We start from the raw sequence: 12,759 nt of genomic DNA, 5'->3' as shown, positions 1-12,759 counted from the left end.
AACGCCACGTGAATGGCGGGATCCTTCTCTCCGGTGTTTCTATAGTTATCAGTACCGGTGAGTGATCTGAGTACGTGCGGGGTAACACCGAGCATCTTTGCATGGCCGAGGTCAGGTACTGCGTGGCTAACCAATAGCCTATTCAAGTATGTATATTAAATTGCGCTGAGTAATGCGTAAACCCTCCCCGTGTGGGATATCTATGTCTCCATACATCTCTCAGTCCCAGATGTTCCATGTGCAGTTCCAGTGCCCTAGCGGAAGCGGCTGGGCATCTATCGGGACCATCTGATCTGTCCATGTGTGGGTGTCTGGTCATGTTGAAGTCCCCTCCCCAGAGGTACTTCCCTCCCGAATATGTCGCTATCTTAGCTGATATTTCAGAATAAAACTCGGGGTTATCATAATTGGGCCCGTACATATTAACTACACAGAACTCCAAGCCTTTACCACAACATCTAGTAATTGTGTACCTTCCTTCTCTGTCTGTCACCAATGGTGTCATGCCATGCGCGCTTTCGGGTTGACCCACGTGAGGACCACCCGAGCATGTGATGTGAAACCTGCAGCATGGATATTGCCAGGTAGGCCCCTATATCTGAGTATGCGACTGTCCGTGGGCAAATGCGTCTCCTGCAAAAGAGCTATGTCTACTTCGTATCTAGCTAAGTGCTGTAAAACTTTTCTGACTTTCCTATGATCATTAAGGCCTCTTACGTTCCATGTGATCAAAGTCAGCGTATCCAGAACGTTCTCTACTCTGTCCGGTTCCCTTGTCATCCCCATCCATTGCACACAATAGAGGAATCTGCACATGTTTTGGCCCTGAGCCCTCTGTAGCTGACCTGCGTGGCGAAGTGTAAACCATAACCTAAAAAACCAAACTGTCGGTGGGCCGTCGTCGCCAATCCCGTTCAGCTCCACTCCCCTCCCTCCCAGTCCCACCCACGCCTGCCCATCCCCAACTAGGCCGCGAACCCTCTACTGCCCCAATCCCCCCACCCCATTCTCCTCGCATCATGCAAACAAAATTACCTCCCCCCATAAGGGTTGCACCCTCGTCAACCAAAGTCTGTGATAAACACTTGTGGACAGAGGTAGCCAGCAAAGGTCTAGTTCAGTGAACAAAGTAAGAAAGCTCTTATACTTATTGCCACCCCTACCTCCCCCGCCTCTCTCTACCAGTATCTTGAGCGCGACCTTAGGATATGAACAGCAGCGCATGTCCTACCATATTCTTTGGGCAGTCCCTAAGCTCTTTGGTAGTTCCTGTAAAATCCACTCGGACCCTGTAACTCCTTGGCACCAATTACAGCGTCATAGTGTCAATTGGGCAAAGCATCATTCCTGCTCCTCGAGCGAGCTCCCCGCTTCCTCCGATCCTCTGCGTGGGGAATGTCTCGACTCCTTCTTCCATTCCTTCAGCGCCCGCTGCAATTCTTTGGGGTCCGTGAAGATGAGAGATTTCCCCTGTTGGTTGATGCGCAGCCTTGCAGGGTACAGCATTGCATAGTCTGTTCCCATGTCACGCATTTGCCTCTTCATCGGAAGAAATAGGTGCCGTGCCTCCTGTACTTTTGCAGTGAAGTCTGGGAATAGTGAAATGGTGGAGCCCTCATATTGTAATTGTTGCTTCTCCCTTGCCAAACGAAGCGCTGTGTCTCGATCTCTATAATTTAACAATTTGGCAATAATGGGTCTCGACGGGGCTCCAGGCTTGGGTCGTGGGCCCAGAGAGTGGTGCGCCCTCTCAACTACGAATATATCTGAAAAGACAGACTCTCCAAGCAGAGTCTTGAGAAGCTTTTCAACGAGTAGCTCCACATTGCCCGTCTGTGTAGTCTCCGGAAGTCCTGTAAGGCGGAGGTTGCAGCGTCTAGAACGGGCTTCTAGGTCTTCCGTCTTGTCCATCAATGCCTGCATAGCTCTAGCCATTTGTTTATTATCCGAGTCCAGTGTGGTCTGTGCCTCCTCCACCTCAGTAATGCGTCGCTCCGCCATGTCCACTCTTTCCTCTTGTTTTTCCAGTCTCTCCGCCATCCGATCCATGCGGTAGGTTAAGGCATCCATCTTGGTACCCAGTGATGCTATGCCTCCCTGTAGGCCTTTTTCCATGGCGATCAGTAGTCCTCTAAGATCCTGTGATGCAGCGCCCACCGTCTGGTCACGTTCTCCAGCGGCCCCACCCGTCGAGGTATCTGTAGCTCTGGTGCCCCTCGGGTCGAAGGACAGCTTTGGCTGGGATCTATCCGCGCGCCCCATGTTGACAGTTCTGGTCGCAGTCCTGTCACCAAGGAAGCCCAGCGCAGTCCGAGTGTGCTGCTGCGGGCTGTCGGGTTCCTGGTCTGTTATTTCGGGATAGCTTGTGTGTGACAAGACCTCCATGTGCCTCCTCGGGGACAGTGGCGTCTCACTGAATGCTCTTCTTTATGCCCGTGGTCCCTTCCGGCTATGTCGTCTCCACTCGTGGGCCAGCACCAACTCAGGTACACATGCGGGTGCGAGTGAGCGCGGGGGGGGGCGCGGACCCCACCCGCGGTACCTATACTGATTGTCCAGCGCAGGTATGAATCAGCCCGGCCCCTACCTCCAGGGCTCCATGCTGCGGCGTCTCCCTCTCAAGCGGGGCCTGGAACAGACACCCCCCCCCTCCGTTGGTTAAAATGGCGGCCACCGCCGGCGCCCGTGGTGTAAGCTCGTGCGGGTAGCAGCTCCGGCAGTATCTAGGGAGGGACACACTCCCGAGTCAGCAATGCACCCCCTGTCGTGTGGTTGTTCTGGGGAAGTCATAGGCCATGCAGCATGTGCAGTGCGTAGGCCCTCTCGTCCCGTATGTGGATGTGTGTCCTCGAGGCCTTCCAGATGTGTGTAGGACCGTCGCGCACCCCAGAGGCAGTAGGCTCAGCCCAGTTTCGCCGCTGTGGTCATCCGCAGGCCCCCACCTGTGTCACAGCGCCCCTGCAAACCTCCGTGTATCTTCTCCCAAGAGCGTCCCCGGAACTCGCGACCCAGTCCTCCGGGAAGGACCGCTCACGTCCTTGCACTCTCTCCGCCTCCAGCCCGTTCGTCTCCGGGCCTCTCTCACCTCCAGGAGGTAGTTCTATCCGACTACTCGGAATCTTGCAGGGCCCCTCTATCGCCGTCCGTGAGGCCTCAACAGCGCACAGCGGGTCAGACCCGATCGTCCCCCGGCGCTCCTCCCACTCGAGGTCGCGGCTTGCACGCTCAGCCTTCCCTCCCAGGCCGCAGCAGCGAGTTCAGGTAGTCGCCGCCGAGCTTTTGGGGCAAAGTCGATCCCGATCATTACCCCCCAGTCTTCGCCTCTGGGAACTGCCGTAATCAGCGGTTTGTGGTTGGCTCTTTCGCAGGATATTTGTGCAGATATTACTCAAGGGGGGGGGGCTCGCGTCTTATGCGGCCATCTTTGTTGCTGGCTAGCTCCGCCCCCCCAGCATGTTCTCTTCTTATGGAAGGATTGGGGTTTCAGAAAGAAAGTGCTCGCACTTCGTAGTTGTCTACAACCTCCAGATTTTTCCAGCTTTAGCACCAAGTAACTGGGTCTATTTTTGTGAATTGCTTTGTGCGTAATGCACGCCACTTTAAGGTGTATTCTTGCCTCATTAGGCAACCAATTCAGTGCTTTCAAGGTTGGTGAGATGTGACTGTTTCTTTTGGTTCCTGATACCAGTTTAGCAACAGCATTCAGTGCTGCTCTCAGCGGTGCCAACTTGTATTCGGGGAGACCACCAAGGGCGGTGCTTCCGTAGTCTAATCTTGGCAGTACTAGGGCTTGTACTGCAATTTTTAGATCTGCCTGAGGGAGGAAGGGTTTGAGTTTCCTATATGCTCATCTTGTGATTAGCTCCCTTGGTGGCAATAGAGATGTGCAACTGCATATTCAAATGTTTGTCAATGGAGATTCCTAGGGATTTTGCTGAGTCAATGATGAGGGGGACACAGTCAAAGGAGGTTAGGTGTTTTAAACAGAGGTCTATTTTTGGAGTGTGGTTTGGAGGTGAGATGAGAATGAATTCCGTTTTTTTGGTATTCAACATCAGGTGGTTGTTAGTTTTGTTGTTAGGTTTGTCCCTTGTGTTCCTTTCCTATTAACTGCGATCCTATTAAGGAGACACTCAGCACCTCTCTAAATGGAGGAAGGCGCTGTGGCTGCAGAGAGGATGATGCACTGTGGTAAAATTTAGAAGGAAATTCAACAGTCCTTCTCCATGCCCCCTCCTTAACACAATGTCACCTTCGCTGCAGGCACCTTTCATGCTCTCTCTCTTCTGCCAGGAACCTTAAAACCCGAGTGGACATCTGCAGGTTAATGTAGCCCTTCATTACCTCCATAACCACATCAGATGGTTGCAGATGCTCAGTATGGGGTAAACAACTCTGCTTCCCGACTATAAAGGGCTTGATGAACAACACACTGATTGTTGCTAAGCTGGGCTATTGTATTTGTTCACTTGTGGTATTCCAGCAATATTCATCTGCTCCCATTGACAAATAAGTAATTTAGTCACATGGATACTATGCACCTGAACTGACGATTGCCTGCTATCCTCTACTGGCACCCTCGGCTTGGCAATCGGCTAAAAACAAGGTTCACAAAAAATTACACACCGTAGATCTCAACCCAATTCATTGTACAGTTGCTCCTAATGTCTGTCAACTTATCACACTCCACACCCCAACACGTACTTTATGCTCAGCTGACCCCCTCTCAGATTACCACACCTGTTGTCTGTTTGACATTGAGCAGTATGGAACTTTACTCCGGAATACCACCTCTCTACTTGTATGTAATTTTGTATGTGGCCCACTGAATGGAGAAACACCCATTAAAATGCAGGCATTACAATGCAATGCCTTTACAATGCGGTCAATACAACGCAAGTTCCATACAACACATGTCATTACAACACATGCCATTACAACACATATTCCTCACTGACCGGCACCTTCCCTGAGGTAAGCACCATGCTGTGTTAGGATAGTAATTTTCATTGTAATGGAACACATGTTGTAATGGCATGCATTGTAATGGAAGTTGTGTTGTAAAAACCGCATTGTAAAGGTATGCGCTGTAATAGTTTACTTTGTAACGTCATACATCCCACTGTATGGGTTTATGAATTTCAATTTTAAAAAGTACTTTTTCCATCAACCCTTCTCTATGTAATCACCCTGTATGTAATACTATTTAAATGTGCCATCTTTCTGCTATGATAGAGCCTAACAGATAAAAAGGCATCTTACTCTAAAAAAAGACAAATACATATTCAGATAAAAACACATACTTTTCCAGTCCTTAATTTATGAGTTTATCCTGTTTAGAGCTTGTTAGTGTGGTGGTCTTGGGAATAATGGAGTAGGCAGTGCATGCACAGCATTAATCAAATTAGAATGGGCTAAAAGTGTGATCAGCCTTGTTGTTCACTGGTGAAATATCATTTGCCTATCGCTAAAACGGGGGTGTCCAGCACAGATTTAGAGGGGTCAGATCTGGACCTCAGTGTATACCCAGCTAATACACACATACACACGAACACACACAGTGAATAAACCAAAGGTTACAAGGACATTATAGTTAGGGCCAGAGTTTACTCGTACAAAGCCGGTGTAATTCAGCAGTTATAGAGACCTGAGCTAGCTAAAAGTTACACCCCCACAATGCCCTGCTTTGGACCTCACATATTACATCACTCATGACACGGTCAGTGACATTACCGACGACATCACTGATGACATCTCAAATGACATCACTGATATCATCCACAGAACCACTCACACACCCACTTACACCCCCACACGCACTGACAAATCCATAGAACCACTCACACACCCACTTACACATCCACAGAGCCACTTATACACCAACTCCCTCACACACAGCCACTCAATTACCCATACACCTACTTACACAGCTACTCACTCATCCATTTAGTCACTCACACAACCACTAACGTCTTCATACAGCCACTCACACACCCAGTTACTCACTAATATAGCTAATCACACATCCAGTCACTCACCCATACAGCCACTCATAGTCACTCTCCAATACAGCCACTCACCCACACACTCAGTTAACAAACACCCACTCAAATAACCACTCACTCACCCATACAGCTACTCACACCACAATTGATCTACCCACACAGCCACTCATACAGCCACTCACTCACCCATACATCCACTTACTGACCAATACAGCTACTCACACAGACACTCACTCACCCATAAAGCTATTCACACACCCAAGTATTCATGCATACAGCTACTCGCAACCACACTTTTTAACCTATACAACCACTCACACAACCAGTCACTCACACATCAAACCACACATGGATACACTCATTCACACAGCCACTTACAGAATATGTTACAAATAGTTAAACTCATTAGCAATACACAAAGTATACTAGTTTAATTTTGTATTACCTTAGTATATATATATATATATATATATATATATATATATATATATATATATATATATATATATATATATATATATATATATATATGTTTAACACTCATAAACTTTTAGAAAACACTCACAATCACTGGGTGATGCCAGTGACCATGTCATGAGTAATGTAATATGTGGGGTCATAAGCATTGCATTGCGGGGGCGTAAGTTATAGTTAGCTCAGGTAACTATAACTGCTGAATTTCACTAGTTTTGTACGAGTAAAATCTCAGGAAAACTATAATGTCCCTTTAACCTTTGGTTTTATCAGTGATTTAAATATATATATATATATATATATATATATATATATATATATATATATATTATAAAATAAGAAGTTCAAACTGAATCCAGCCGTGTTGGTTCCTGGCTTAGAAGCATCTAAGCGGAATAGGCGTGAGAGTATATATGTGATCAAGGCCGGGGCAACCTGGTCGAAACGCGTCATGTTGTGACTTTATAGAATAAATACTTGCACTTTATAAAAAAAAAAATCCTTTGTGGTGGTCCGTTCCTGATGATGAAGCGGCGTGGAGGTTCTCGTTAGCTCACAGAAGGACTTGGTTCTCATATATATATATATATATATATATATATATATATATATATATATATATATATATATGTGACCAAGACCTCGCCAGAGGTCGAAACGCGTCTTGTTTGCCGAATAAACCCTTAACATTATCATCTCACACCAGAGTGGCTCGAATTTTTTCTGCCAGGAACGCAGGGATTCTCTTATATTGTATAAACGATGTATTTATATGGCTCCTCGCTATTTTTTATATATATATTTATATATTTATATATTTATATATGAAAATAGAGAGATCGCTGCACTCACTTGTAATGCAAAAGTAAAGAGGAGTGTAATTCAAGTTCATGAGGTCGGGGTGCTCAGGAGGTTCACCTGCTGTCTGGGAGGTGCTGACGTAAAATGACACAAAGGACCTTACTGTGGTAAGGTGGGGGCTCTGGAGCACGCCAAAAGTAAATGTAGCAAGTTGAAACGATTTGATTGATGTGTCTTGGCAAGAAGACAGTGACGTTGTCTGTCACTCAAAACAGCAAAACACGCCCCCAAATCCAAAAAATTTCGCAGTTGCCGGCCGCCATTTTGCTGCTCGAGCAGCGAGGACATGAGATACTTAAACCCCTGAAGAAGAGCCGCCCTGGCTCGAAATGCATCGGGGTGAATATATACTGTAACGAAAATCGTATTTTCATTTGAACTCATGATGATTTGAGAGAAACATTGACGTTTAAAACATTGCACGATTGATTCAATACGTGGACACTTTGAATAAAATTGTTGACCACCATTTTCTTGCTAAGACACATCAATCAAATCGTTTCAACTTGCTACATTTACTTTTGGCGTGATCAAGAGCCCCCACCTTACCACAGTAAGGTCCTTTGTATATTTATATATGACTCATGTCCTTGTTGCGAACATTCTTTGCATTTATGCAGTAAGTTACGCACTCTCTTGTATATCATAATCGATTGCACAGCTGGCATTTAAGCTTGTATTGAAATCACTATCTACTATTGTACAGATCAGCTGACTCTGAATTAACTGCACTGGCACTTTAAAAATGTCTTTCCACAAACACAACGCGTCATGTGATCAAGGCCCAGGTGGGGCTGAAACGCGTCATGGCTGTGATGCAGGGTGCTTTGAAATAAAACTTTATTTGGCACAAAGAACTTTTGGGTCCGCAAATTCATCTTTCCGACAGGATTAGAATGCTTTGGATGAAATACTATATAAAGTTTACGTCTTCTTATGTAGTCAAACTCCTCAATATTGTCCTAGGGTACCACCACATAAGTAATATTTCAATCATTTCCAATCTCAAAAGATGAGCATTTTAGAATTACAGTGTGATAGCCATAAATGCATAATACGTGCATGCAATTATAAAGTTGTAGTTCAATACATCAGAAACATAACTATTCCCTATTGACTGCATGGTACTGCAAATCTGTGGAAATAAACAATTAAAAATCACTTTTCTGAACTCACATCTGTATTATTGTTGTCTCATTCACATCCTTGCTGAATGATCCTTTGGTTGAGAGCCCATATGGAGGACATTACCCTCAAATGTTGACTGGACATTAATCCTTGTTTCAGGAGCGATGAACAATGTGCGAAGCAATCTCCTGAATTCCACTTCAGATTCGGACCTGATGAGGTACCGCACCATCAGTAAGATTCCTCAAATCACACTCAATTTTGTGGACTTTAAGGGAGACACATTCATTACGTCACCGTCCAACGAGAAAGAGATCATTGCGCCCACCAAGCTGAAGGACCGCACGCACAATGTGACAGAAAAAGTGACTCAGGTAAGGCCCCTCTCCTCTGTGATTATAATTTGCCAAAAAGTCAATCCATTGTTCCCCAGCTTGTGGCTTTATACTACTATTCCTTCACTATGGTGCTACTTTGCTTGTGTGTATGGAAAGATGGTCATTGCTATACATTCTATGTATTAGTTAATATGATGTACATTGAGATATTACCATGTGGGTAATTGCGACTGGTTAAGAATTGCAACTGCAGTTGTAACTCATTGAAAATGGCCTATTCTGCTACAGAGGAACTTACTGAAATTAATCACAATAAGGGTTGTGCATAGTTGTATTGCTTTTTCTTGTCAAATATTTTTTTTTCAAAATTTCTCAAACTTTTCTTATTTTTTTATTTTAAGTAGTAACTGCCGGAGGAAAACCTTTAGCAAAATTGGCATGCAATCCTGTTGCCACCCATTCGCGCCTGAAGGGGCCCCTGGGCTATGACCCCCAGTTCATGTAGGCTAAGCTGGCTCATGTATCCCGCCGCTCAGTTGCGGGCGGTCTGTCCCGCAGTGTTTCCTGCCTATAAGCATAGTATTGATCCTTTACACAGCCTCTGTTGTTGTTAATATTGTGCCTTTCATTTCTGTCTGACGACTGACATTCCTGCATCTCCTCACCATCAACTGTCCTGCTGATCCCAGACACAAAAAACACAGACAGTTTAGTCTGAATTGCCACTATTTTGTGAATCGTCATTTGGAGATTTTTAACTTAATAGATTTTAAACTTGATGCTCTTTTTCCTATGGATGTATGGTTGGGTGATTAGTGCGACCGTGACACTGTAATGGTCCTTACTGATGATATAGTCAAACATGATTGTTTGAGCAAAAACGGGGGAGGGACTGTGACTATTTTTAAGTTGAAGTGCATTTGCTTGGTAGAGAACCTTTCTGTCCCAGATTGTGATGGCCTGGGTTTCCACTATGCCTTTCTGAGAGCGTTAGCTCTTCTAGCGCCCTGCTTTATTGCCCATCAGGTCCTGAGTGTAGATGGAGCTCTTTGCTAACTTAGTTGTTATCTCCTTTTAAAACAAATTTGCTTATTTTATCATACTGCCGATTTTAATATCCAATGTAATGGCCCCAACTGCTGTTATTTGGCATCCTTCCAATTGGAGGTTTGAAAGCTCTTAATCTGCAGCAATCAATCTGTGTGACCACTCATATAGCTGGACACAGGCTGATGCTATTTTCTTGAATTTTATTTTCCTAACTGTTGACCCACCCGTAACTCTCATATGGTCCTAGCATTTTGCTAACCTTGTTTCAATACATGTTCCTGAGGCAGGAGGGTCTACTTTTAGGACTACAGTTTATTCCAGACATTGGTCTAAACTCAACTCTACAATATTTTGTACACATCCTGAGGACAATGTCCGTGAATTACAGAGCTTAGTGGACAACTGCAAAAGCGTATCTGAGAATTGGATCTGTTCTGCTATAGACTTTCTGCTACCGTTGAAATCAGGCACCAAGAATAAAGTTTGCTTACCTATCCCTTGATTCAGTGACTCTCTCCTAGTTCTGAAGAAAAATTGTAAATACTTGAAGTGCGTTTGGATAGGCGCTACCCCCAGGATGATAAAGTCAAGTTTAAAACTGCTACTAAGGAGTATCAAAGGGCTGGTCGGGAAGCCAGCACAGTTTATGCTGAAATTGTTTTTATTTTCCTCTTCTGAAGAACTTTCTAAAATAGTGAAGTCACTTATGGACCCCATTAATGTATCCCCATCTCCTTCTTTCTCACAGGCAAGATACAATGAACTTGATGCCTTTTCTTCAGAAAGGTCACTGGCATTTATGCTTCCTTCAATGTTTTCAAAGATCAGGAACCAATAACCATCCCAGTTCTCACTCCTGAACCCACTTTAGCAACTCTTAATCCTACTGAGGAAGCCAATGATTTGGCTCACTGAGTATTATGAAATCTGGATCTCAGTTTTGGTTAATTTGCTGAACACCTCTCTGTCTAATGGTGTGGTCGCATTAGCTTGTAAGCATGCCATGGTAGCTCCCTTTGCTAAACAAATGTGACATGGATCTGAGTTAGCAAACCTCTTCCCGATTTAGCTTCTGCCTATTTGTGAAGATTTTTGAAAAACATATAATTCGCCAATTGTCTGAACATTTACAATCTTGTAATCCTCTTCATACATCTCAATAAGGGCTTTATCCTGGTCAAAGCACAGAATCCATGCTTTTATGGATGACAGATGATCTTAGATCGATTCTGGACAGAGGAGGAACTGCAGCCCTCATCCTTTTGGACTTGAGTGCAGCATTCAACACTTTCTCTCGCTCATTGCTCCTGAGGAGATCAGCATAAAGAGGCATCCAGGACACAGCCTTACTATGTTTTTCTGCTTTCTTGCAAGACCGTCCATTTGAAGTTGTCTTGAAACCTTGTGAGTCCACAGTGTGACACTTGCCGTATAGGGTTCTGCTAGGCTTCTCTTTGAGCCCATGTTGTTCAATGTCTGTGTCCTCCCTTTGACTGACAGTGGAAGCTTAGGGTCTTACTCCATTTTCTTATGCACTTGACATGCACATTACCATGTCTCTATATTCAAAGGATGATTCTAGATTTCCTAATCTCAGTTTATGTATGGCTGGGGTTGTGATGTGGATGGGACAAAACTGTATAAAATTAATGGCAACAAGACTGGGTTATAGAAGTTGGTGAGCCCACATTTTGGGGTCAACATTGGTGGCCTGAAGATCTTGGCCCTAGCCCGAATCCTAATCAGGTGGTTGAAGATCTGGGTTTTTAGCTAAATAAAAAGCTTACCATGGACTACCAAATAAATAAGGTCACTGCTAGCTGTTTCAATCTACTTAGGCACCTGGGGCAAATCCTGTGGGTACTGTCCTCTTCTACTCAAAGGACGATTGTTCAGACCTTGATTATGACTATAGTAATAGACTTTACTTGGCAGCTGCTAAATCTTCTTTGAAAAAGCTCTAGATCATTCAGAAAACTGCAGCTTGCCTTGTATGTCACATTCCAAAGTATGCTTTTGATTCTTATTATCTTTAGAATCTTCACTGCCTCACTATAGACAATTGTATTACGTTTAAAGATCTATACTATATGCACAAAGCAGTTTGTAAGGATTCTTTTTATCTTACTTTTTCTAACTGTCCTCTATGCTCGGGCAGCCAGAATTTGATCCAGTTGCCTACAAAGGTTTCAGGGTGTTTTGTCTCATGGCAGTCAGAATTTAGCTGTGATGCCCCACGTTTAATTGGCTTGACGTGGAGGGCACTGCTTTGATCTTCAGGGATCTAAAATATGAAAATTCTCTTCCCATCTCTACTGCGACTATGCACCTCCTTTGAGATGTTCAGAAAGCTTCTGAAAAACAAGTAATTGTAAGTTCTATCTTTATGCTCCAGTTGTTATGATAGTGCTGGGAAGCCCCGGTGGGACAGTCATGCACTTTACATATCAGACCAGTCTGACCACCAATTTCTGGATAAGCTGAAGTTACCCTCAGAGGATACTGTGAGATATTAGAGAGAGTGCATTACCTTTAAAGATAGGTATACAGCAGGGAAAATATATATATCTGATAGGGGTAATTCTCTCATAAGCTGGATCCACCAAAAGGAACTTGTAGTTCACTTTGACCCTAATGAGTCACCTGCTGTAAAACCAATCCTAAGAGATGTGGTAAATGAATGTTTATGTTCAAGTTGAAGCTGAAAAGCCTAACTATGAAGAGGAGTTCCCGGAGGTGTTTAGTGAACAGCTGGGTTGCTAAAAAGATATGTCCACAGAATAATAATGCCAAAAACATTATTCCAGTAGCTAAGTTAGAGGGGTTCTGATCAAAGTGAAAGAGAACATGCCTGAAGAGTTAGACAAATTGATAGGAAGTGGAATCATAGAAGAGATAGAAGC

General features: G+C 44.4%; 1 protein-coding gene across 2 annotated transcripts in view; it reads left to right on the top strand.

Moving 5' to 3' along the window:
- KCNH2 (potassium voltage-gated channel subfamily H member 2) overlaps positions 1-12,759 on the top strand; it is a 1,950,790-nt gene that overhangs the window by 1,032,841 nt on the left and 905,190 nt on the right. For both annotated transcript variants that reach the window (XM_078662767.1, XM_078662768.1), the window contains one exon: positions 8,628-8,842. In XM_078662767.1, coding sequence (XP_078518893.1) covers positions 8,628-8,842 — 215 coding nt within the window. The remainder of the gene's footprint in view (positions 1-8,627; positions 8,843-12,759) is intronic.

This window comes from Lissotriton helveticus, chromosome 10 (assembly GCF_964261635.1).
Source record: "Lissotriton helveticus chromosome 10, aLisHel1.1, whole genome shotgun sequence".
In the NCBI taxonomy this organism is placed as follows: Eukaryota; Metazoa; Chordata; class Amphibia; order Caudata; family Salamandridae; genus Lissotriton; species Lissotriton helveticus.
This window is presented reverse-complemented; position numbering and strand designations above follow the sequence as displayed.